General features: G+C 42.3%; 1 protein-coding gene across 13 annotated transcripts in view; it reads left to right on the top strand.

The window, feature by feature from the left end:
• The window catches only part of MICAL3 (microtubule associated monooxygenase, calponin and LIM domain containing 3), a 174,031-nt gene that overhangs the window by 125,294 nt on the left and 25,420 nt on the right, over positions 1 to 23,317 (top strand). For 8 of the 13 annotated variants that reach the window (XM_050970182.1, XM_050970183.1, XM_050970181.1 and 5 more), the window contains 8 exons: positions 972 to 1,167; positions 5,444 to 5,670; positions 12,232 to 12,294; positions 15,026 to 15,130; positions 15,716 to 15,835; positions 16,240 to 16,331; positions 17,267 to 19,142; positions 20,055 to 20,149. In XM_050970182.1, the coding sequence (XP_050826139.1) occupies positions 972 to 1,167; positions 5,444 to 5,670; positions 12,232 to 12,294; positions 15,026 to 15,130; positions 15,716 to 15,835; positions 16,240 to 16,331; positions 17,267 to 19,142; positions 20,055 to 20,149 (2,774 nt within the window). Of the gene's footprint in view, positions 1 to 971; positions 1,168 to 5,443; positions 5,671 to 6,788; positions 6,879 to 9,962; positions 10,101 to 12,231; positions 12,295 to 15,025; positions 15,131 to 15,715; positions 15,836 to 16,239; positions 16,332 to 17,266; positions 19,143 to 20,054; positions 20,150 to 23,317 lie in introns of all 13 variants that reach the window. The other 5 variants (XM_050970193.1, XM_050970184.1, XM_050970189.1 and 2 more) reach the window with 5 other exon arrangements.

The following is a 23,317-nucleotide window of genomic DNA, read 5'->3' as shown; positions in this document are numbered from 1 at the left end:
GGCAGGTGTGTTCTCAGCATGTATCAGATGAGAGATTTGTGGCAGGGCTGTGTGTTACGCTGATAAAGTCTCATCTGGAAAGCCACATTCACTTTTGATCCCCCAGGTTCTGGAAAGATTAATCCAAACTGGGACAGGTGCAGAGACTTAGGGAATGATCAGAGCACTGAAGAGCTTATCTTCAGTGAGAAGAAGGCATGGCTTGTTTAGTAAAGCAAAACAAAAGCATGGAAATATGGGTAAGGGGTCAACAGTTGTGTGGAATTCAATAAAATATTGCAATTTAAAAAATAAGTGGATGAAAGCAGGATAGAATAAAATTCATTGAGTCCTACTATGACTGAAGCTTCTCAATACTTTTCTACAACTGTCTGGTTCACATATCCTTGCAATTTCTGGGGATTTCTGGGATTTTTGCTTGGAAATGTCTCTCTGAGATTTGTCCCTGTGATTCATTTTATTAAAAATTCTGATTGAAAAGTAAATCAATTCAAGTCTATTAAAAGTTTTAAAATTCGGCCTTTTTCATTCTTTCCCTCATCTTTAAGTAGTAACAATATTGTCTTGCTCCTTAACTCTGTAGATTTCCCTTGGCTGGTGCCAGTTTTAACACACAGCAGGGTTGCCCTGTAGCATTCCTTCTGTGACTCAGATAATACATTCAACCTGTGCCCAGGCCTTCCCCACAGAGACTTATTTGCATCTCTAGTTTTTGCAGCTAAAATGGCCCTATTTTCTCTCTCAGCTAGGAGATTTAACATTCTTTTTAGCATCTATTAGCCAAAAGCACTAAGATTCCCTTTTGCAGTCTGGCCTCCCAGTAGTGGCGAACAGGATAATGACGTAAGGTATTCTCTCGCTTTATTTACCTCCCTCTGCCTCGTGCCCCTTTTCTCCCAGTTGCTCAGTTCTCTTAAATATGTGAATTTCTGACTGCTGCACTTGTTGTTTATTGCCTGGTTTGTCCTCAGGTCCCAGTGTGAACGGGCTGGAGGAGCCCAGCCTGGCCAAGCGGCTGCGGGGCACTCCAGAGCGCATCGAGCTGGAGAACTACCGGCTGTCGCTGCAGCGCGAGGAGGAGCTGGAGGAGGTCCCCGAGGAGACTCTGGCAGAGCACAACCTCAGCAGTGTGCTGGACAAAGGGACAGAAGAGGATGTGCCCAGCAGGTCAGCACACATTGCCCAGCAGCTTTTTCTGCACCCATCCCAGCTGGCTTTGCCTTTCCTTGTTCTTTAACTATTTACCATGTTGCACTTTCTAAAGCTTTTGAGATGCACAGACTTTTCATCTTGTACTTTCTGTTCTCAATAGCTCACTACTATCAGAAGACACCTTTAGCACTGTAATACCATGAGATTAAGTTCTAAATTGGAGGGGGTTTTTAAATTTAATTTTTCAATTGTATCAAAGGTAAGTGAGTCTTTTGAGCAAACAGAACATGCATTCAAATAGAAGGGGGTTCCAAAGTTACCTTATTTTCTGTATGCTTTGCATTGCAATTCAAAACCATGTTTGGGTTCAAGATTAAGGCTTGACACACATGTAATCCTGACTGAATGCTGATGCAATGCCTGAGAGGTATTAATGGGAAGCAATAGCTGGGGCTGTTGAAAAATGTGTACCTTCATGATAATAAAATGAAGGTGTATAAATGTGTTGTACCTTCATGGTAATAAAATGAAGGTGTATAAATGTGTTGTACCTTCATGAATTTCCCTTTATTTGCAAAATTCCATGCAAGCATACCAGGATCCACATCCATGTAGATAGAGAAGTGGAAACAGTTCTTGCAAGAATCATTGAGAGGAAATCCTTGAGGAAGAATGCTCATGAACTTTATAGTCAATCACACACTTTTGCAGAGTCTTGGTCTCTTAATACAGTTTCTCATCTACTTGTCTTTGTAGCAATAGCAGCCCTTACCTTTTCATCTCTGAGTCTGTCCAGCAGCCTTGAAATAAGCTCAGAAAAGGCTGTTGTTTGTTTCCTGAAACTTACATATTCTGTGTATGAATTGCCTGCAGATTTAGGTCTGTATGAGAAATTGAATAATCTTGGCCTTTTTTTGGGAGATGCAAACTATATTTTCTTAACTCATCCTTCCTTGAGTTACCTGCTCAGGTTTAGGAATTATATCAATTATGACAATATAAGCATTGATGATCAGGGCTTTTTACTGCTTTATGTTTCTACCTCTAAAAGAAAAGTGTAGAGCCATTGACTATTGTTACTCTTTGTCTTGATTTCAATAAATTAGGACACAATAGGCCTACTCAATAAATGGCAGAAAACTTACCAAGGCCAAGAATTAGTTTTAAAAGTGCAGTTTTGGCATTTTGGTATGAAGCTGATGATTATTGCCAAGAGGTGTTTTGTGAGATTCTGGAGATTGAGGGCAGTACACTATTAGGTTAGCAAATTTGGTTTTTGTTTTGTAGGGTGTTACATTTAGTTCTTTTTGTCCTACATTCATCCCTAAAAGATGTTATCAGTATGAATATTTCTGTCTGTAATAGACTGCATTGCATAATTTTCCATGTGAGAACCAGCATGGGCAACTCACATTCTATCATAAGGAGAAAAGAGGAAATACATAAAATTCCCTGTCAGTTTTACCTGGAAGAATTTATATTCCAAATCCAAATATGGAAGCAGTTTACTCAGAAAATGGACGAGGCTGTGTGGGCCAAATATCAGAGAGAGCAGAGGGAGAACTTTCTAGGAGGTGTAGCTGTTGGGTATCCTCTGTCCAGCTGTATCCACTCCATGGATAGACTGCAAAGACAGGAAAACTGCAAAGAAGAAAAAAAAGGGAAGAAGTCTGACTACTTTTTCAGTAACAACAAAAAAAGTTTTGACTCCTGCAACAAGCCAACCAAGGCCCTGATTTAATCATCTTCACTGTCTTGGTGCAGCCCTGCAGGGTTAGGAGTAGGCAGAGGAGATGGGGAACTCTCTGTTCCCTCCATGTCTTACAAAGGATGGGTTGGGCTTTCAGGGTTTACTTAGGTGGCAGATAGAAATCAGGCAGAGACCTCACATTTTGGGGTACAGCTTCCCATCACGCACACACTGCAGAGAAAGTTTATGGGAAACAGCATTCAAAGTATGGTTTTTCAAAAATCTTATTTAATTTTGAATAAGAAAAAGTATCAATTAAGCAACTAAACCCAGACTACACACTAGTCTGAGGTGTGGGAAGCATTTACATGCCTTATTGATTGCCTTTAAGTTGCAGTAACCCCCAGTGTGCTATCTCCGTTTGGGTGTCATGTCCTGTGGCCTTTCAAAGGAGTGTCGTAGGATAGCTTCTGCTGTATAGGTCTTTATGGCAAGGGAAGAGATTCATTGCCACACTTTAGGTTTCAGTTCCTCAGCACTAAATCTGTACATACACCTTTTTCTAATGAGATACTCAACTGCTTATGCAAATTCTATAGAGCAACCTACCTTGGTCTTTGATTTCTGCTTTATAGAAAAATAAAATTTCAGCTGTTGAATGAATTCCTACAGCACAGGGTTTCCATGCTAAAAGGAATGCTCACTCTACCAGGCCATCTCTCACTGCTGTCTTTCAGCTTCTCATTTCTCAGTATTCAAAGGTCAAACAAAAGCCAAGTGATAAATAAAAGCCATAGCAGGTGAAGTGAGCTGTGTGGTGAAGAATTTGTGTCGTCACTCCTCCATGCGATAAGCCGGCTGGTGGAAGAGCAGCAGCTCATCCTGTTCAGCACCCATGGCAACAATTTGAGCAGCAGTAAACCTTATTGACAGCACAGCAAGCCCCCAGCATGCAGCACCTGTCAGGTTTATTTCCATACCAAAGGGTGGGAAAGTAAATCAGGGAGAAGGGGAGCATTACTTTTTATCTCTGTGACAATATCTGCATAAAGCCTTTGGAGTATGCTCTGGTGTCCATGCACCAAGCCCATGGCTTGCCAACAGTGTTTGTATTCAGTATTTCACATGTGAAAATCAGGCAGCATGTTAAATATAACTGTTGAGTTTATGCTGAGAAAAAGTGGCTTGTAATTTGAGCAAAATAATGTTATTTGTATGCAGACCAGTGAGAAGAAAATCAGAGCCTATGGACAGAAGTGTGTGACAATCAGAGCATGAACAAAGTGCTTTCCTTATTAGATTTGCTATAAAAAATAGGCTCTCAGACTGGTAGATAGATAAAATTATGTAAATAAGATAGTACAACTGTACAAGTTCTATTTTATAGACCCACATGAAGTATAACCTTCATTACTTTCTACTTGTTGGTTTTCCCTTTCATTGTCTGTATGGAATGGGTTCTGCCAAAGCCAGTGATAGTGGGCATAAGGAAGCAGCAGAAATACTATTCTCAGATTATTCACCCAAACTTTAATTATTCACAGACAGTTTTATCCTTCAGTCAGAAGAATTGGGCCTTTTAGGATTTATAGGGGAAGCATCCAACAGTTGCTCTAATAAATGCAGTTCTCTTATGACAATGGTCTGTTCAGGTAAAACCAAGCTGGAGCACCTTTTGACCCTGCAGAGAGGATCTGTGAGTGTGTTGTAGTCCTCATTCATTTTCCAGTGACAAATGCAACCATCTTTCTCCTCAGTCCCTCTAGGTAGTCTGGCATGTAAGAGTGACCTAGATTAAATGTCACTGAATGAGTGGTTATATTTCCTGCCCCTGCCGCATATGCTTAGGAAGTGTTAGAATTAAACAGAGGTCACTTCTGAAAGGCACTAATGATTTATTGCTTTGCATGGTTTTGACTTTGCTGTGGGAATAATCTCATTACTGTAATTATCTTTGCACTGCTTCCTACAGTTTCTTGCCACCATGTACACTGTGTACTTAATTGGATACATATTTCTGTCTGTGATGCAGAAAAGTAAGGATTTTTTGGGTTTTTTCCTCCATCTCTCCTTAGTTCACATGCTGTATCCTTTGCCTGATGTGTTTTGTATTCTTTCTACTCCCAAAGACTGCTCTGGTTCACAGGAGCAAGTGCCAAAATCATCTTAGGTATCTTAGCAGTAGCTGCTGTATCAAAGCCATGGCCTTCTACATTCTGATGCTGTGAAGAACTCCTGCACCAATTTATCAAGAGCAATGTGATATGAAGAAAATAGTTTCTTTCTGTTGTATTCAATTGTCTTGAACTGTAACAATAAATGCTGCACAAATATTTGGACTTGGCTTCAGAGGCACTTTTCTGCTGCCTCTCCTGCTTTAAAAGGAAGGCAAGGACCATACTGCAGCCTGCAGGTGATGCTGTCTCTAGAAAGCCTATGAAACATTGAAAGCTGAAAATAGGTGTTATATTTTAGGCTTATGTGTTTTGAAATGACTTGTTAGTGATCTAAGACTGATCAAGAAAACATTGACTTCATATTCTTTAATGTTATTATTTATTATTAGCAATATAATCTCTTTTTTTTCCTAAAACCTTACAGTAGTTCAGAATCTGAGATGGAGGAGGAGGATGAAGAGGAAGATGATGAACAGCAACCCCCTTCAGACCTGGGTGGTGTGCCATGGAAAGAGGCTGTGCGTATCCACGCCCTCCTGAAAGGAAAGAGTGAAGAAGAGATTGAGGCTGAGCAAAACCATGAGATTGAGTACAAATATGATGATGAGGAGGAAGAATACGAAGAGGAAGAAGATGAAGAGTCAAGTGAAGGTTAGCTTGGTTCATCCTTTCTTTCTGTCAGCCAGCAGGGAAAAATGAGTTGAGTATTTGCCATGCAGAATAAGAAAGATTTGCCTTGGAAAAGTTTACTTCTTCTTTCACTTCTTTGTTGCTCTGATTTTTGAGGGAGTTATTGTCAAGGAAAGCTCGAGGTGGTTCATTCTGGATTCTGAAGGACTTTGCCCACAGGACAGTTTAGAGTACTAGCACTCACACCATGTGCTTCCCATACACCATGCCAGCATGTCAATTCACAGCCTTGTGCTGCTGTATTGGCTTATGGTTGGTTCTTATAATTATTTGGAATTAGATTTGAATGTGCCCTTTGTTCTCTGACAGCAGGAACTGGAAGCATTTTGATTGCAGTGTTTTCAGTTTTAGAGTGCCTCACTAAGGGGCAGTGCCCTGTCACCGTCAGCAGGGCAGTGCACAAAAAGGTGCTTCTAGCTCTCCCAAGTTAAAAGATGGCTTTGATGGGAGTTCAGGTAGTTCCCATTTTAGCTTTGAAAGATTTCTGTAGAAAACCTTAGGGAAAGACTCCTTCCCCTGTGTTTGTCTCAGTCATCAAAATGCAAAGTTTGTGCTCAGAATAGACATGTTTCCAGTGTTTCACCACCATGCCAAATTTCTCACTGCTCTCGTCTTTGTCTTTATACTCACATTTCCTTTTTGAGGAGACTTGTAGACTCCAAAGAGCTTTTCTGTAAAGGTCTTTGGCTGCCTACTGCCAGCAGAGGTCCAGTGTGTTGAGTCTTAGTGGCAGTGTCGTTGATGAGCTCAGCAGGCTCCTTGGCTACCTTCTCAACCTAGGAGCTGAATGTCCATGAGTGAAGTCTGTGGAAACCAAGACTTCTTTATGAGTATGGCAACATGCATGTTGTGTGTTCAGCCTGCTGAGCTGTGTGTTCTTGGACTGGTGTTGTTTCATTTGAGCAGTTCTCCTGCCAGGCTCTTGGAACACAGCGGGAGTACGGGGAGCTGCAGCATTTCCAGGCAGTCTCTCTTTCTGATCCTGTCCTCTCTCTTTCTCTCTTTCCCTCTCTCCATGGCTTGTGTGTGTACACGTGTGCCTGGTGCTAAATGTGGATGTGTGCTTCCCTCTGCTGTAGAGGGGGAGTATAACCCTTGGGAGAGAGAGCTGCAGCAAGGCCTCTGGCTTCAACGTCTCTCAGATGAAGAGGACTCGGGTACACATAAAGGTACCCACACGCTGTCTCCACTTCCAGGGGAAGGTATTAAAGAGCAGGTCCCACATGAAGAGTTTCTGTGTTTTATTTCATTGTGTTACCAGCTCCCTCAAAACTGATTCAGTAGCCCTTGTTCATCTCCTGGTTCAAGTGCCATAAATCAGATCTGTCGTTGCCACTGGTTTTAGCAAGGTGATAAAGCTGCCAAGTACCTCAGGATTTATAGAAAACCTGAACGAATTTCTGCTGTAATTTGCATGAACAGTGACTTCCAGGTAATAAAGAGTATCAGATTTGTTCTACACATGCAGACTACTTGCACCTGTGCATTATCTCAGACACATGGGACACATCAGAAGTACTGCCTTTACACTGCTTGTGTCAGCAAAGTTGCTTTTTTTGTTGTCCTCTGTGCGTGTGCCTGTCTGTGGGGAGAGTCTGGAAGGAAACTAATAAAGCTACAGCAATCCCTCAAGATTCTTCAAACAGTTACATAATGGTCATAAAATTAATCAGACATTCAAATCTAACTGGTTGTGTCATTTTTCCATGATGCATTCTCTTGCAGTTTATTTTTGGTTTTTTTGTAACACATGGTCCCAATAGCTTGTTAACCCCTTATTCCCTCAGTGTGGTTCATCAGAGCCAGAATATATAAGAGGAAAATCCAAGTGCCTTCCTGCATGTAAGGAAGCATATACAGTTGTCAAACTGCATATTTTACAGCTGATGGTTGTAATAACAGTAGCTTAGCTTCCAACTTTCTTTTTTTTTGTTTTCCAAGAGAGAAAAAAAATGGAAGAAGCATTATAACTTTTTGGCCATCTAACTTTTCTGTGATAAGAATGAGAAGTATTAGTACGGTGGCTGAAGGGCATACCTGAAGAAGTTCCCCCTGTTGCAGTTGCCAGGGTGCTTCAGACCTGACTCTTATGGAGTTGGTTTGCAGGTGGCTCCTTACTCCAATAAAGTGAAAACCCTGAGCCAATAAAGTGAAAACATTGAGCCTGCCCACAGCTTATAAAGTGCTGCTGCTGCAGTGGAAATGGAGGAAAGCTACCACTCCAAATCTAAGTGCAATTAATGTTCAGCTTCCTGCAAAACTTAGCAGGCAGCCCTGAGGAAAGGCTGTGCCACGTGTTGTTTGAAATTCTCAAGCACTTAGACATTAAAGAAGTGTTAGGTTTGCCTCTAGGCCAAGCAGCAGCCCTTCATGTCTGGCTGTGCTGCTCATTATTTATTGGAAAAGGTGAGAAGGACAGGACAGGCTCAAGCCTCTGTGGAAAAGCTTAAGGTGTGTGGGTTACAGTGGTCCAAATCCCAGAGCAATCCACTTGAAAACATGCAGATCATGTGGGACCTGCTCTTTCCAAGCCTTGCTGAGTGACTCTGTACTTCTCAGCCCCTGCTGGCAAACCTAAACCTTTTAACACAGACCTTTGTGTGTTGGTGCAAGCGCTAACTCTACTCATCCTGGGGGCTGCATGCGAGCGCTTTGGGACGGAGCGAGGACAGCCCAGGCTCCTGTCCCTGCAGGATGGCCAGCGCCTCTGGTAGCCCTTGTGGTTGTGTAATTGACACAAAAACACTCTGGTGAGGCAACAGAGAAATAAAGCTGCAGAATCCTTGGCTACATTGTGAATCCTGCTCTGCATTTGGGTTTGTGCCTCTGAGCCCCTTTCCCTTTAATGACCATCTGCTGATTTTGTCCTTCCTGCAGTTCCTTCTGCCTGTTTCTTCTGCGGTTTTAATGCCAAATCTCACACATAGTCATTCCTGAAATGGAAATCCCAAACACTTTGTCATGTCTGGGAAAAACATGGCTGGGAGAGAGGAACTTGTTAAAATGAGACAGCAGGAAATAATGAGTGCAAGTTTTAAATGCTGCTAATGTGTATTGTTTCCTCCAAACATTAGAGCACCATATGAAAATCTAACTGCTTTTGAGGTTCTAAACTGCTGCAACAGTGCTTTGCCCTACTCAGTGGTAATCCAGTTGTGAAAATTGACTTCCTACTTTAAAAAGTAAGTGGGCATTTTCCTTTCAGGCCAAGACATTTGCCTTTCAAGACCACTCCTGCAGACAGTGTACAGGTGACACTTGTCCCCTGCAGAACCAGTTATTTTATTATGGATAAATGAAGCCTAAGTTACAGAACCAGAGCAGACAGCGATAGAGAAAGGGTGTATAAATTTAATTCCTCAGAGTAAGTGCTCCCAGGGCAGGTGTTCTGCAGAAGTTAAACAAGCTCATCAATTGCTCAAGGTGCCCATTGTTCCCTTTGACATTCCATAAGTAGCTGAGCTTTGTGTAGGCAGGTAATTGAAGAGTAATGCTATTTCTCTTAAACAGAATAATTTGTGTGACAGGAATTCCCTTCTGGGGAGCTGTTAAGTCACAACCAAAATGCTGTTATCCTTCAGAAAAAAAATTCTCCCTTTGAACAAGTCAGTACAAAAGAGCCCAGAGTAAATAAAATGGTTTTAGGTGCTAAAATTAGCATGTGCCCATGTGTGCATATGTGAATCCACACACGTGAAACTCTCAGATCCATCACGTTATTTAATTCACAAAGTGTGTCCCCAGACTAGAAAGAAGTGCCTAGCCCAAAAGTAGGGAATAAAAAAGCTTTTCTCTTGGTGCATCAGTCAGGTGGAGATTGTTCCTCATCTTTAAGAGCAAGACATCTTTGGCAATAATCATAACGAATAGGCTGAAGGAGCTGGGAATTTCTGCTAAATTGGTATTTACATACCACATTCTGTTGGACACCCAGAGAACTTCTTTCATTTCAGCAAAGCTTCTTGCAATAGACATGATGTCTGATGATGCTTTAATGGCATCCCTCTGCCCTTGGAATGGCGTTACTCAGCTTGGATGGGAGGTGTGAGAAGCTGGATTGGTGGATGCGTGTGCACACAGTGCTGAGCTTTTTCTGTCTGTCTTGCAAACTGACCTTAGCCAATAATATTTTCTTTTCTTATTTCCTTTCCTATGATGTGCTACCTTTCCTTTCCACTGTTCTCCCATCTTTTCCTCCCTGCCCTTCATATACCCTGCCTACAACCTGTTATGCCATGCCCTCCTCCTGCTAGCTGGAAACCTTAGGCTGCAGCAGATTGTAAATCCGGTTGATCCTCTGGAGATCCTGGCAGATGTGCACTGGACACACATCCGTGAGAAAGAGGAGGAGGAAAAAATGGTCTCAGCCTCAAAGTCCTCCACCTCCAGAGGTAATCTCCCCCAAGCCCCACACCATCAGTTCCTGGATCCCAGCTGCAGCTGTTTAACTCTGTTGCTTCTGTGCCCTTCAAGACCAGTGACTTCAGGAGGGGCAGCAGTAATTGAAAGGAACTGCTTTCAAATTGCACTGAAATTACACTTGGTTAAACATTTTGCTTTTCAGGTCAGTGTCTGTTTAGAACTGCTGCTTTCTCGGCTCCGTGACAGTGTGACTTCTGGCCTATTTGTCTGCCTGCTTTGACTCCATAGCATTTTTCCTCACCACACACAATTTAGTAGTGCTGGCAATCAGCCTCTGTAACTGACTAGGGATGCTAATAGTAGTAGTTTTGTGCTTTTTGTGTTAGGGAAAGCTGAGGGACTGTGTTGTGTAGCTACTAGAGCAAAGACTGAACAGGGTCAGCTTCTGTATGGAGTGTGTTTCCCTGCTGCTTCTTTTCTAAGTATGTAACTGCACCTGGTGTTAGCAGGGAATGATGGGAGTCAAAGGGCTTGCACCTCTGATCAGTGGTGGGTTTGACTCCCTGTGTTTAATATTTGACAGTATATCTACCTCTAATGTGCAAGTTGTCAGTTATACAAAGGCAAACTTTGGAGGGGGAAAATGCCAGTAGTCTAGATCTCATGTGAGCACCTTCCAGCAGTCCCTCCTGGCCTTCTTCTAGGCTATGTTACAGTGTGTTTTAAGGTAAGTATGTCATAAGTGCTTTATCTGTGGGCTTAAATCAAAGTTTACCATACAGCTGATAAGCAGTGGTCTTCTCTCACTCTGCAACCATGGTGACACAATTGTAGAGGGAGTATATTTGCTGTGAGAAGGGCTGTCTTTCACAGAAAAAATGAAATTAGGTAAAAATCCAGAGTTCTACCTCATGATACTTGATTCTCTTCTATTCCAGATAATTATCTTTTCCTTACAGTTTTAGATGTTTGGAAGAGGGGCTTTTTTAATCCTGGTCTAGCTTGATACACAATTCCAGATCAGTTTGGCTATACTTATATTTACAGTTTGTAGAATGCACTGGGTTTTTCTGATGTGAAATCAGCTCCCAGCAAATAAGAGATGGAGGTATTTTGTTCCCACTACAGCCACAGAAATAGGCTGAGTCCAACTCTCTGTAACTTTCAGTATTGCTAGAGTGGTTGATTAATGTTCAAAAAGCACTAAGTAAAAAATGTTTACAATATTCCTTAAGTTTGCAACAATTAAGGCTACTTGTGCTTCTACCTGGGGGTATGTGTCACTCTAGTTTCCAGATTTTTGTTTTAATTTGTATTTTATTCTCATAATCTGAAGGTCATGAGTTCAATCCTTACTTTTCTATGGGGGGCTATTACAGTTGCCAGCAGCAGGTGATCTTTCCAAAATTGATTTTGTGGTCTTTCCAAATTCCTTTGGGAAGGGAGTCAGTATTTCCTTTCTGTTCCCTGAAAATAGGCCAACCTAGGTCTATCTTGATGTATAATTAGCTGCTTCTATTGCTCTGTCATATGGCAGAAGAGTGTGCAGGTGTTATCAGCAGTTTGGATATGTCAAAGGCCATTGCCAACATCTGTTTGTGACAATGTTTAAGTTTTCAACCTGAGTTCAAGAGACAGATTGTTCCTGGGTGAGGAGCTGTATTCCATGATCTGAGGTGTTTGGAGAGCCCCCTGGCAGCAGCAGTGATAAGGTTTGATGTGACAGCAAGAGACAGTGTCACAGCTCCCAGAAATCCCTCTCATTCTGCTTTGGGAGCTCTTCTTCCTCTGCTGGGCAGCACGGGGTCTGGGACACGTGGGACCCCTCTCTCATGGCTCAGCTCTTCCTTCTCTCAGTTTCCCTCCTCTGCAGAGTTCCAAGGGGAGCATGGTGGCAGCAGCCTGCTGGTCAGATGTGGCGTTCTTCTCACTGTGCCACACAGGAATATTTCCTCTAACATTACAGATCCCAAAGGAACATTAGACCCTTGAGATTTGTGTGTTATCTCAATTCTCAAGCCTGGAATTGGGTGATTGAAATTTTATAGGTTTTATTCCTGTATTTGCTACTGAAAATTTTCCCTCTGTCACTCTTCTGTTTTAGACACTGACTGCTGGTCTAATTTTGACTTCTTACAATTTATTGTTTTTTAAATTCAGCATCCGACCTTCCCTCCGTACGCCATGAGGCGGTACAGGCGTGGCTGGAGACGGTCCCTGGAGGTAGTTTGGTGATGTTCTATGTATTCCAATGCACAATAACCCTGCCCCTCTCTTCTCCATGCCTTCAGCAGCTGAGCTGGTCCTTTAACCCTGGAACTTACGGCCCTGTCGCTACTGCATGAGTGGAGGTGGAGGGGGGACGGGGAGTGTGCATGTCCGCCTTGCTCAGACAGCCCCTTCTCGCATGAGCTCCACACTCACCCTAACCCTTGCCAGGCAGGCCAAGGACAGCTCATCCTGGGGGCAAGAATGCAGGAGGGATCCAGCTGAGTGCTCAGATTTGCTTGGTCAACTGAAGATGGGGCCAGGTTTTCTTCCCCCAACCCTTAGACTAAAAGAACATGGGGCTTTCTTGCAGTTGAAAGGTTAAGTGACAGAGAGTGCTTAAAGCAATTGCACTTCTCTGGAGCAACTGCAAACCACAGTTATGTGGTGAAGAAAACAACAAAGAGAAGAGTAAGTTGAAGCTAAGATCTTTAGGAATAGTGGTGGTTGTTGTATTTCTTTTTATTCAGGAAAGCCTCAGGATCGTTGAAGGATGGTAGAGCTCAGCTGATTTTTTTTTGGTGTGGTCCTCTAAGCTCTATTACAAACTGATGAGCCTGAAGATTCTGGGATGACAGTGATGGAGTACATTGTGTAAAGCTGTGAAGGTGTCTGAATTAGTGGAGTAGTCTGTGCCAGGTAGTTGATCGACAGCTGAGTTGCTTTGGCACATCAGAATAGCCAGCTTGCCTTTAAAACTTTGCTTCTGCTGCTGCTTTGGCAAGTCAGCAGTGTTTACAAGGTGTCTGCACAGATGCAGGCTGCTCACAGCTGCCAGCTAATATGAACCAAGTGCTGATCCCAGTTTCTGGCTGCAGTAGTGTGTAACTTCTGAGTTATTGTGTGACAGCTTTTGGCCTCTTGCTCCTCATCCTAACTGCATATATGTATATGCACAGTATATGTATCAAATAACCAGCCACTGCAAGCTTCCTGTGTCCCTCAGAGTGGGATCCACCCTTGCACCAAGTTGTTACCTATTGATGCATCTGTAATCTTACCATGGAGTTTTTTGTACCAACCTATTTAAAACCTGATTTTCTCCTCTCTCTCCAACATAATCCCTGTGTGTCACATCCATTCATGGTTTCTGAATCTGAAGACCCACACATACATACTGGATTCAGATATTCTTAACATTGGTTATGTTTTTTGCAAATTTTGATTAAGATTACTCACATTTGCTATTACCATAAAGCCATTCCATGACATTTTCATTTCCAAAATAACATAAGCTATTGCATATCTAAGCAATGATCAGACTGGGACATGGTTTGGTTTTGTTCAGTAGATTTATAAATGCTCCTGTGGGCACTCCAGCCTTTTCCACATGATTCAGTTTTCCTGTGCTTGACATAGGTAAGGGTCTGAATTTGATTATCCTCTGGTAAAGGAATCGGCCAGTACATTATCACACATAAGTGGAACTGCATTTCACAGTAGTTGACAGAAAATAAACTACTCCATGCTCACTACAGAGCATGGAAAAAAAGGAAATTCTCAGGTTGAAGGAAGAAGACAAACCACCTGCTGAAGGCTGTCTTTTGAAATAAGCAAAAACCTGTATTAAAGGAGAGGCTGCAAGACCTCAGTTTTAGGAGGGGTTAGGCAATCTTGTTTTCAAGATTGCTTAGTTAGTGATGCAATGATGTAAATAGTTCCAAGAGCCATGTCATCACTGGTAAATAAAAAGGATCAGGAACTGGAAGTGCTCACTTTTTTTTAATAGTTAAATTATGTTTAATGGAAATATTTAACCAAAAAAATAAAAAAGGCAACAAATCATCCATTGCACAGGTTTGTTTTTTTAAAGTATTATTTAATAATGAGATTTATACTCCACACTTTGGTCTTGTCTCTCCTCCTGTAATTAAATGCTGTCAAAAGCAGTAGTGTCAGATGTCATAGTTTTCAGAGTTACAAATTCAATAAACTCTTCTTTGTTTTGGCCTAGTAAATCAAATTGTGGTCTGTAAATGGAAAATAAAAAGTTTTGAGTATCTAATTTGAATGACTTTAAAGTGTCTCAGTTAATGATCTGTAACAGAAAAGAAGTTTTATATATGTCATTTAAATTACTTTAAACTGTCTCAATTTGTGCCCTAGTCACTTGTACAGCATATGCATTTTCTTAGCCCTTATTACCAAAGACTGCCGTAGCTGCACAGAGTTAAACAGTTTCCAAGAGTAATAATGGTAAATCCCATACCCAGTCTCTATCTTTGACTTACACCCTCAAAGCCAGTTTCAATTTCAAGATGAACAGTCCTGGTTAATTGTGAGGTTCCAGTTTTGACCTAATACACATATCCTCTCAAGTGGTGGTAACTGTTCTGTTGTGGTAAAGAAAAAACCAAAATCTTCCTGGAAGAACAGTAACTTCTGTTCTGGTTTGATGTCCTCCCAATCCCCTTCTCATTTAATTTTGCTCAGAAAAGCCCTGGCAGCTTTCTCTGTAAGTACCTTGGAGACTCCCCAAGGGCAGGCATTCCTTGATTCCTTGGAGTCTGGAAGTGTCACTTCACCGTAGATGTCTCTCCAGGTGACACATTTCAGGATTTCTTGTATTGACAGTAACTGATAAACATATTCAGTATAAACTGTTGGTACAGTTCAATATAGAACTTTTTCACTGTGTAGTGTTTGTTTTCTTTTCTTTTTCCCTCAATATTTGAATATATTCTAGCTCCATGTGAGGAGGATGATGTGGAGGATGAGCTGGGCACAGAGCCTGCAGACACAGAAGGGCAGGCAGGTGAAGAGGGAGACACGGGTGCAGAGCTGGACGATGGTAGGGTACCACTGTGCAGCCTTTAAACCTGTTGTGTGAACAGAATGTATTGGCAATGAACACTTTGCATGAGGGTACTTAAACCTGGTCTTATTTTTAGAGGTGTGGGAGTTTGTTTCAAATATCTGAGAGAGAGCCAGGAGTGAGGGACAAAAAGAGAGAGAAGAACCTCAATGTCCTGGATTATGTAATGAATTTCTCATGTCCTCTCACCCCATGTCTTGTGTCTGTATTCAATACTAATCCTTATGAATAACAGAAATAGAATTAAATTTGTGAAAGATCCATAATACTGTCAGAATGCTTCCTGTGCTATTGAAAAAATTAACTGCATATGGCAGAAAACATGGAAAATTTTCTAGAGAACTGATAAGGCAGAACTTCAATTACTGATTTAACTCTTTGTACTAACAGTCCAATCATTTACTGCTTACATTTACTGCTTAAATGACTAATTATCACCAAAACTGGAGTGAACATTTAAGTGTTCAGGTTATGAAAGTGGTTAGCACCATGTGAATAGAAAGTATTATGCCCTGATGGACTTGTATCCAAGTTCTCTTGGTTTTTTCCCTCCATGATCAGACATTGCCTCTGATGCAGAAGCGGAGTTTCGTTTACGGCAGAGTGGTGCCAAAGGGGCAGAGCTGAAAGTGTCTGAGGATGAAGAAGAAGCAGAAAGTGCTTCTCACAGTGTGACAGAAGGTAATCACTTTCTCTCTAGTGCCTGAATGATGTTAATTGCATTTGAGATAGTCTGTACAGTTATGGGATTTAGGAGAAGAGAATCTCTTGGATTTGAACTGTCTGACAGCTCTCTGTGGCAAGGTCTGTGCTTGCATTAACATTTTGAGAAGAATGTTTTGAATCCATTAGTTACAGTTTTGTAAAATGTGAGAACCCTTCTAACTGTTTTTTTCTTGTAAAAGTTGTTATTAAAAAGCTTGTACCATTTTGGACATTTCAAAATTTTTGTTGTGTTCCAGATGTCGAATCTAAAATTTGTAAAAAGCCAAGAAGTTTGTTACACACTACTTGCTGTGTGTAGCATTAAAAAAAGATGGAATATTAATGGTTTATGTATTTTTGTAACATTTTCTTTTCCCTAGATCCATGCAAGCCACCCACCCCTATCCAGCCCTCTAGTGACAGTGTTCTTCCTCTGTCTCCAGCTGCTAGTCCCAAAGCAAAACAAGCAGAGGTAAGAAAGGGAGTCTGACATTTTCTACTTACCACCTGTAGTTCAATAACAGTTCACTGGATAAACTAATGAGGACTGCCAGCAGAGGGCTCTCCTTCTTTTCTGTTCCAAATATTTATGTTGATCTTGAAATCTGACTTCATTTAGGCTTAAAATATAATGTATACTATCTGTTTTCCTATCTTCAGAGTGCAGTGGCTCTATCACAGCAACACAAGTTCCCATCACAAAGCCCCAGGCAGAATTATACTGGGTATTTTAATTTCAGTGAGCAGCTAGCAACAGGTATATGTGATAAATGTAGGGAGCCATAGGCAAGGTGTTTCCTGTTTAGCTTGGTCTGGCTGTCTTTGATGTGTCAAAAGCAGATTCTGTGCAGTTGCAATTGAAAATTACAGTAGTAACCAAAGCGGTGCCTCTGTTCCAGAGCTCAACATAGTTCAGCTTAAGGAAATGAGTCATGTCAGTGTTGTATTGTCATGTTGTCAGCCCTGGGAGGCAGCTTGCAAATGTACTGCAGTGTGTAAGAGCTGGAAGTATATGACACTTAAAATGTTCAATTCAAGTTTTCCCTTCCAAATGATTTGGTTTTGTTTTTTTTTTTTTAAGGGAATTGCTAAAATATTGCTAAAATATTGTCTTGGAGAGCTTTGGCATAAACCAGTTTACTTTTACAGTGGGCTGAGTCTGGCTTGCTGACAGCATTTGCTGACAGCATTCACTTTCTATTAAAATAAAGTTTGTTTTTTTGATGGCCATCTAATGATTGTGGCAGACACAGTTATTGTTTAGCAGGCAGACTTTGGGACATTAGTATTTTGATACTTGGATGGTTTCCTTATTTCTAGCTCTGTTAAAAGCAAAAAAAAAAAAAAAGGAGACGTATTCTCATGTGCTCAGTGATTATTAATATTCCCCTTTTCATTTTTCTCTAGGATGCAGAAGATCCCCTGGCTGAAGTGTGCCGTGCAATAAAATCCCCAGAGCCACGCTTTTTTCCTGAGCCTTTCATTCTTGAGGAAAGACCAAAGGATGAAATTCCCAAAGAAAGGAAAGTTAAGAGCCCTTTGGTGCCACCATCTCCAGTGTTGTCCCAGCCTGTTGCATCCCCAGAAGCCATTGCACCCCCATCACTAGCAGAGTCTCAGCCAGGGGCACCAGCACTGGCCTCATCCCCAGCATCTGCTCAAATGCCTATCTGTTCCCAGCCTTTGCCTTCTGCTGAAACATCCATTCCATCCCCAGTGGAGCCTCCAGTATGTTTCCAACCTGTCCCAGCCTTAACATCTACACCTTTAGCCAAACTGGCCCTTAGGGGCCAGGATGGTGAGGTAGAAAAACTGGGGAGCCCCACTACTGCAGAAGAAGCCCTGAAACGGAGCAGCCTCGTGGAAGAGTTCTGGATGAAGAGTGCTGAAATCCGAAGGAGCTTGGGGCTCACCCCCGTGGACAGAAACAAACGCTCAGAGAGCAACTTCACTGTGTCTGCTCTGGAGACAACTCCTCAGAAGACTTTTAATAGCAGGAATATTTCAGGGGATGAAAGGATCCATTCTGTGAAACCCCAGCCTGCCCCAAGAAGGCAGGGACTATCCAAGTTAGAAAATGAGCAGATTTCTCTGCTCACTCCAAAGTCTCCATCAGAAAAAGAGCTAAAGATTTCCAGTGAAGTACGGGGAGACGTATCCAGCAGCTCTGGGCTTGGCCTTCAGGAGAGTTCATCTAACATGAGAACTATGGCTAGCCAGAGCTTCAACACTTCTGACTCCACCATGCTAACTCCTCCATCGAGCCCACCCCCACCACCTCCTCAGAACGAGGAGCCGGCCACGCTGCGCAGGAAGAGGTACCAGGCACTCTGGCAGAATGAGGTGGAAACCAGGTCACCTCCAACACCAGCATCAACACCTCCTGCTCCCCGACACCAGGAGCCAGCCCCTCCTGCCAAGGAGACCCCCCCAGCCAAGAGGGACGACGTGCGGAAGTCGTTCGCAGAGAGCGTGGATGAAATTCCGTTTGCTGATGACGTGGAAGACACGTACGATGACAGGACAGAGGACTCAAGCCTGCATGAGAAGTTCTTTACACCTCCTACCAGTAGGCCAAGGCCAGAGAAACCACATCTTTTGCCCTTGGTCAAAGAAAATGGTGGTCCACCCTCCATGGAAGGAGGGGTTCACCATAAGAAGAGAGTGTTCCCTGACATTTCTGTGGAGGCCAAGGAGCTTGCTGAAGAAAGAATGAGAGCCAGAGAGAAGTCTGTCAAGAGCCCAGCACTACGAGATGCCATGGCCAAACAGTTGTGTAAGATGAAAGATATGGAGATGACTGCTGCTGCTGCTACTGGGGCCACAAGGGCACGAAAGGCATCTTCTATGCCCTTGAAGACCAAAGAGTTGTTTTATGAGTCTCCAAAACATTTGGCCTTGAAATTAGCAGAGGGATCCGCACGAAAACATAATTCTGCTACTGAGAAGTACTCCACTCCTCCTGCTGATATGGCTGGACCTGAAGGGTCTGTCAGCTCTTCAGAAGGCTCCAGTGGGAAGAGTAAGAAAAGAAGTTCCCTCTTCTCCCCTCGTAAGAACAAAAAGGAGAAGAAATCCAAAAACGATAGCAGACTTTCTGACAAATCTAGTGGTGGGACAGAGGAAGCAACAAAGCCTAGGTCGTTATGGAAGTCTGTTTTCTCTGGCTATAAGAAAGACAAGAAGAAAAAGGCTGATGAGAAATCTTGCCCAAGTACTCCCTCAAGTAATGCCACTGCGGATTCTGGCAAGCACAAACCCTCTCCACTGATTACAGCTGCAGGTATAACTGATAAGTGCCTCTGCACTGTGCACTTCTCCTACTTTTCCAAGGTGTCCTTGAAAGTAGTTTTGGTTTGCTTTGTTGTTCAGCTGCTGTGCTGAATGCTGCTGCTCCCCAGTGTCAGATGGGCAGAGCAGGGTAAGTGCTAGGGACTGGATAAGTGTTTCTGCATATTTACAGAGTCCACTGAAAAAAATTGGAATTCTAACTAAAGGTTTAATTCTCAATATGTCCAAGGTACATCTGTTTTATGTCTTAGATATGAGAAATAAGCATAATTTATTGGAATTTGTGACATTTCATCCCTACTTTAAATCTGATCTTCATCTTTTCTTTGGCTGATCTCTCTTCTTTCTTTCCACTTGGCTCCACAGAAGCTGAAGACTGCAGAGATGCTGTTATTCCTGTTCTCAGTAATCTGGTGGCTGTCTGATGATCTCTGAAGGAGGGATTTGACAGCCTCCTGTAAATCCTTCACATGCCCACCAGTTACAGGCAGAAATGTTTAATGGTAGCTTGGGATACAGTAAAGAAGAGTTACCCATAAATGTGATTAAAAGCAAACATGTTACATTTCTCTGGCATTGTACAAGCAGCCAAAATAGAGCCAGCTGCTGTCATTCCAAGTGCTATATCTATCCTAAGGGCATTGATACAACACAAAAAGAGAGCCATGATCATTATTTCTACCAGCATTTGGAGAAAGTGATGCTGTCTTAGAACAGCTCAAACTCATGCTGGTCATTTTGTGGAGCAGGGTTTCTTTGATCCCTCCCAGACAAAACAACTGACACAAAAAGGACTGAGTATTTTTGGTGCCCAATCAAACTACCTTCAGCTGAGCTCTGAAGACTTTCCAGAAAGGATTGTTACCACTTCTCTAACTTCCTCTTTTTATTCCCACCTTGACAGATCTACAACTCCGTCAGCACCTGAGTTTCTCAGAGGACTCTGACCTCTCCAGTGATGATATTCTGGAACGTTCCTCCCAGAAATCCAAACGAGAGGTATGTTAGGTGGGAAATGCATTTTAGATGGGTCTAGCACCATTCAGATCAGACTCAGAGAATCACATCAGAAACCTCAGTGATTAATGTTGTTTTTCTTTTTCCCATGGAGCAGGTCTTCATTTAAGTTGGCTGGCTGTCCTATCTAAAATAAGATGGTTTCACTTGTTTTCATGATTACAAGCTACTCTGCACTGTTATTGTAAGAAGGATCTCCCATTACTTTACTGGGCACTAAAAGGAGGCAGACTGGCCTGTAGTCTCCTGGATATTCCTTTTTCCCCTTTTTGAAAATGGGATTTTGTTTCCCCTTTTCTGGTCAGTGGGAACTCCACCATACTGCCACAGCTTCTCAAATATGATGGATAGTGACTTAGGCAATTTCTCTGCCAATTCCATCAGGACTTGTGCACCTGTAGGTGCCTTAGGTGTTCTTTCTCCTACATGGGCAGTTCTTTGTTCTCCCAACCCCTTCTGTGACTGGGATGCTGTGGCTGGAGCCACTTGTTGGTGAAAATCAAGACAAAGTTAGAGCAGCTCAGCCTTTTCCATATCCTGGATAACCAGGTTTCCAGTTTCCTTCTGGAGAGGGCCCATGTTTTCCCTAGTCTTCCTTTATCACTGACATACCTATAGAACCTTTCCTTGTTGCCATTGATGTCCCTGGGCAAATTTAATTCTGTCAGGGCCTTACCTCTCCTAACCTGACCCTGGCTGCATGGAGAATTTCTCTGAATTTCTCCCAGGCTACCTGTCCTTGCTTCTACCCTCTGTAGACTTCCTGTTTCTCTTTGAGTTTGTCCTGGAGCCCCTTGTTCATCCACACAGACCTCCCAGCATTTTTGCCTCTTTGTTAGGATGCATTGCTTCTGAGGTTGGACGAGGCAATCCTTGAATGTTAACCAGCTTTCCTGGGCCCCTCTTCTCTCCAGGGCTTTATCCCATGGCATTCCACTAAGCAGACCCATGAAGAAGCCAAAGTCTGCTCTCCTGAAGTCCAGGGTAGGGAGCTTGCTGTGCACCCTCCCTACTGACCTAAGGATCTAATATAAGAATTTAGTTTAATTGCACACATTTGTATGTGGAAAATGTATAGTGAAACCAAAGTTTCAAAGCTAGGTGTTTTTTAATTATTTTATTCATTTTTGGAATGTCACTATTAATGCAAAAACAAGGGAATAATTTAAGGAACTGTTTGATTATACTAATGAAGAATCCTGCTTTCATTGCTGAGAGCCTCTAAGCTCTACTAGACAGAATTGGCAAGGTTTGGAGGAATATGCAGAGATTTTATTGACCCCACAGAACACTAAGGCTCTTCTGGTACACTAAAATGAAAACTGTGTTCCCACTGTTCTTTCCTGGTGGTGCCTGGTACACAAGTTAAAAAAAGCTCAAGAAGAAAAGAGCCTCTGGGAGGGAAATGTCACAGGCACAGTGGCCTGTGCATCCTGTCTCAAACCTGTCATCCCATGTGCACAAATCAGTTTCAGATGCCAAATTGATCCTTGGCTGAGATGGCAAAGGTGTGGAAGTATTGCAAATTGAACTGTCATATGAAATGTTTTCTAAGTATATATGGTAGAATGAACTAGAGTAGCTAATGAATGAATTTAAGGCTGGTGGAAGAAATTGATGAACTAAATAGGAATTTTCTGTATTTACTTATCTCTCTTTTAATCTCTTTCCCTAGTTGGTCTAGATCTCATCTGAGAGGAAGATTATTTTGTTTTTCTTTTATTCCCTTTTTCTCTCCCCTTCCATTCCCCCTTGCATGCCCTCAAGGCGTTTCATGAGAAATTCTGCATTTTCCAAGAGATGCAGAAGAATGAGGTACCTGGGGCCAACAGAGGACAGATACCCAATACCTGGGGTTCAGATAAGAGTTACAGAGTTTTTGGTCTGCCTTGATGGTCATTTTTTTCCTATGCTGTGGCACTTAGATTTAAAATGGCTTTTGCAGAAATAAAGATCACATTCTAAGCACAGGAGGGGATGACAAGTGACAGTGTCAGATGCCTGGAATCCTCATACTGAAAATATCTCACAAGCTCTGTCAAGGATCTGGTGGTAGTGTCTCGTTTTCACTCATTTGCTGTTGCTGAAGTTACATTAAGAATTTATTTACCCAGCATCTGCCTGTTGTCTTAAGAATAGTTTTGAGAATGTATTTATTTAAAGAATATGGATCTGAAAACTTGACTTACCTCATTTTGTTGCATCCTATCCAAGGATGTAGAATATACATGCAAACACTGGAATGCCTTGCTGTCAAAAGAAATGTAACCAAACTTTGAGTCTGACCAAGCTGGGTTTGTACTGGTTTGGGGTGGGAGTTGTATTTTTTAAGTTATAACCTGCCTGCTACTTTATATGGGTAAGAGCTGACTTACTGTTTGCTACTGAACTTTTATGTGAACCCCTTGTCCAAACTGAAATCCTGTTTGTGCTGCTTTTTTGGTAATGTAGTGAGCTTGCTTCCCAGACAGCCTGCTCTGTTTAGCCTGCTCTTTGTGATCAGCAGTGAATTAATTCAGTGTTGTTTAATGTGGTGTCTCTCAAGAGAAGCATCTTGTAAAGAATTCCTGGCGTGAGCGCCCGTGGGTGTTGTGTTTGTAGGTGTATTGTCACCATGTGTGTGTTTGTCATTGTTCCTGTACAGCTGTGGTGTTGTGCTCAGGTGTTCACCACCACAGGTAGCTTGCTTTTTCCTGGAGCCTGCAAACATGCTGGTGTTGTTCTCTGGCTTCTCGTTTGTGACTGGTTTGAGTTAATTGAATGTGAGAGTGCAAAATGCTGTCTGTTTGCCCAGAGTGGCACAATGCCTTCTGGACTTCATGACATGAAGGGAAATTTACCTCCCTTCTTAGCTAATAAAGCTAAGTTCTTTACTTGCCTTATATTTGAGTATAGGGTAGCATAGAATGTCCTTGCCTAGAGTGAGTAGTGATTTCCCCCTCCTTTTCCTTCTCCTTTACCCCTCTGATTTTAGCTCCTCAAGATCTTTGGAGGCCCTCCCTTTAGACAAGGAGATTCCATTACTGCAGGACACATAACTCACTCTGAGCCTTTCTGGTGTTTCTTAGTTCATGAAGCAGTGAATAAGATTTATGATGTTGATTAAATGTCTATGAAATAGAGATAATTTAAATCTTTGGAATAAACACA

Source organism: Serinus canaria, chromosome 1A (genome assembly GCF_022539315.1).
Source record: "Serinus canaria isolate serCan28SL12 chromosome 1A, serCan2020, whole genome shotgun sequence".
Lineage (NCBI taxonomy): Eukaryota > Metazoa > Chordata > Aves > Passeriformes > Fringillidae > Serinus > Serinus canaria.
Note: the sequence above shows the minus strand (reverse complement) of the source record. Positions and strands in the feature narration are given on the sequence as shown.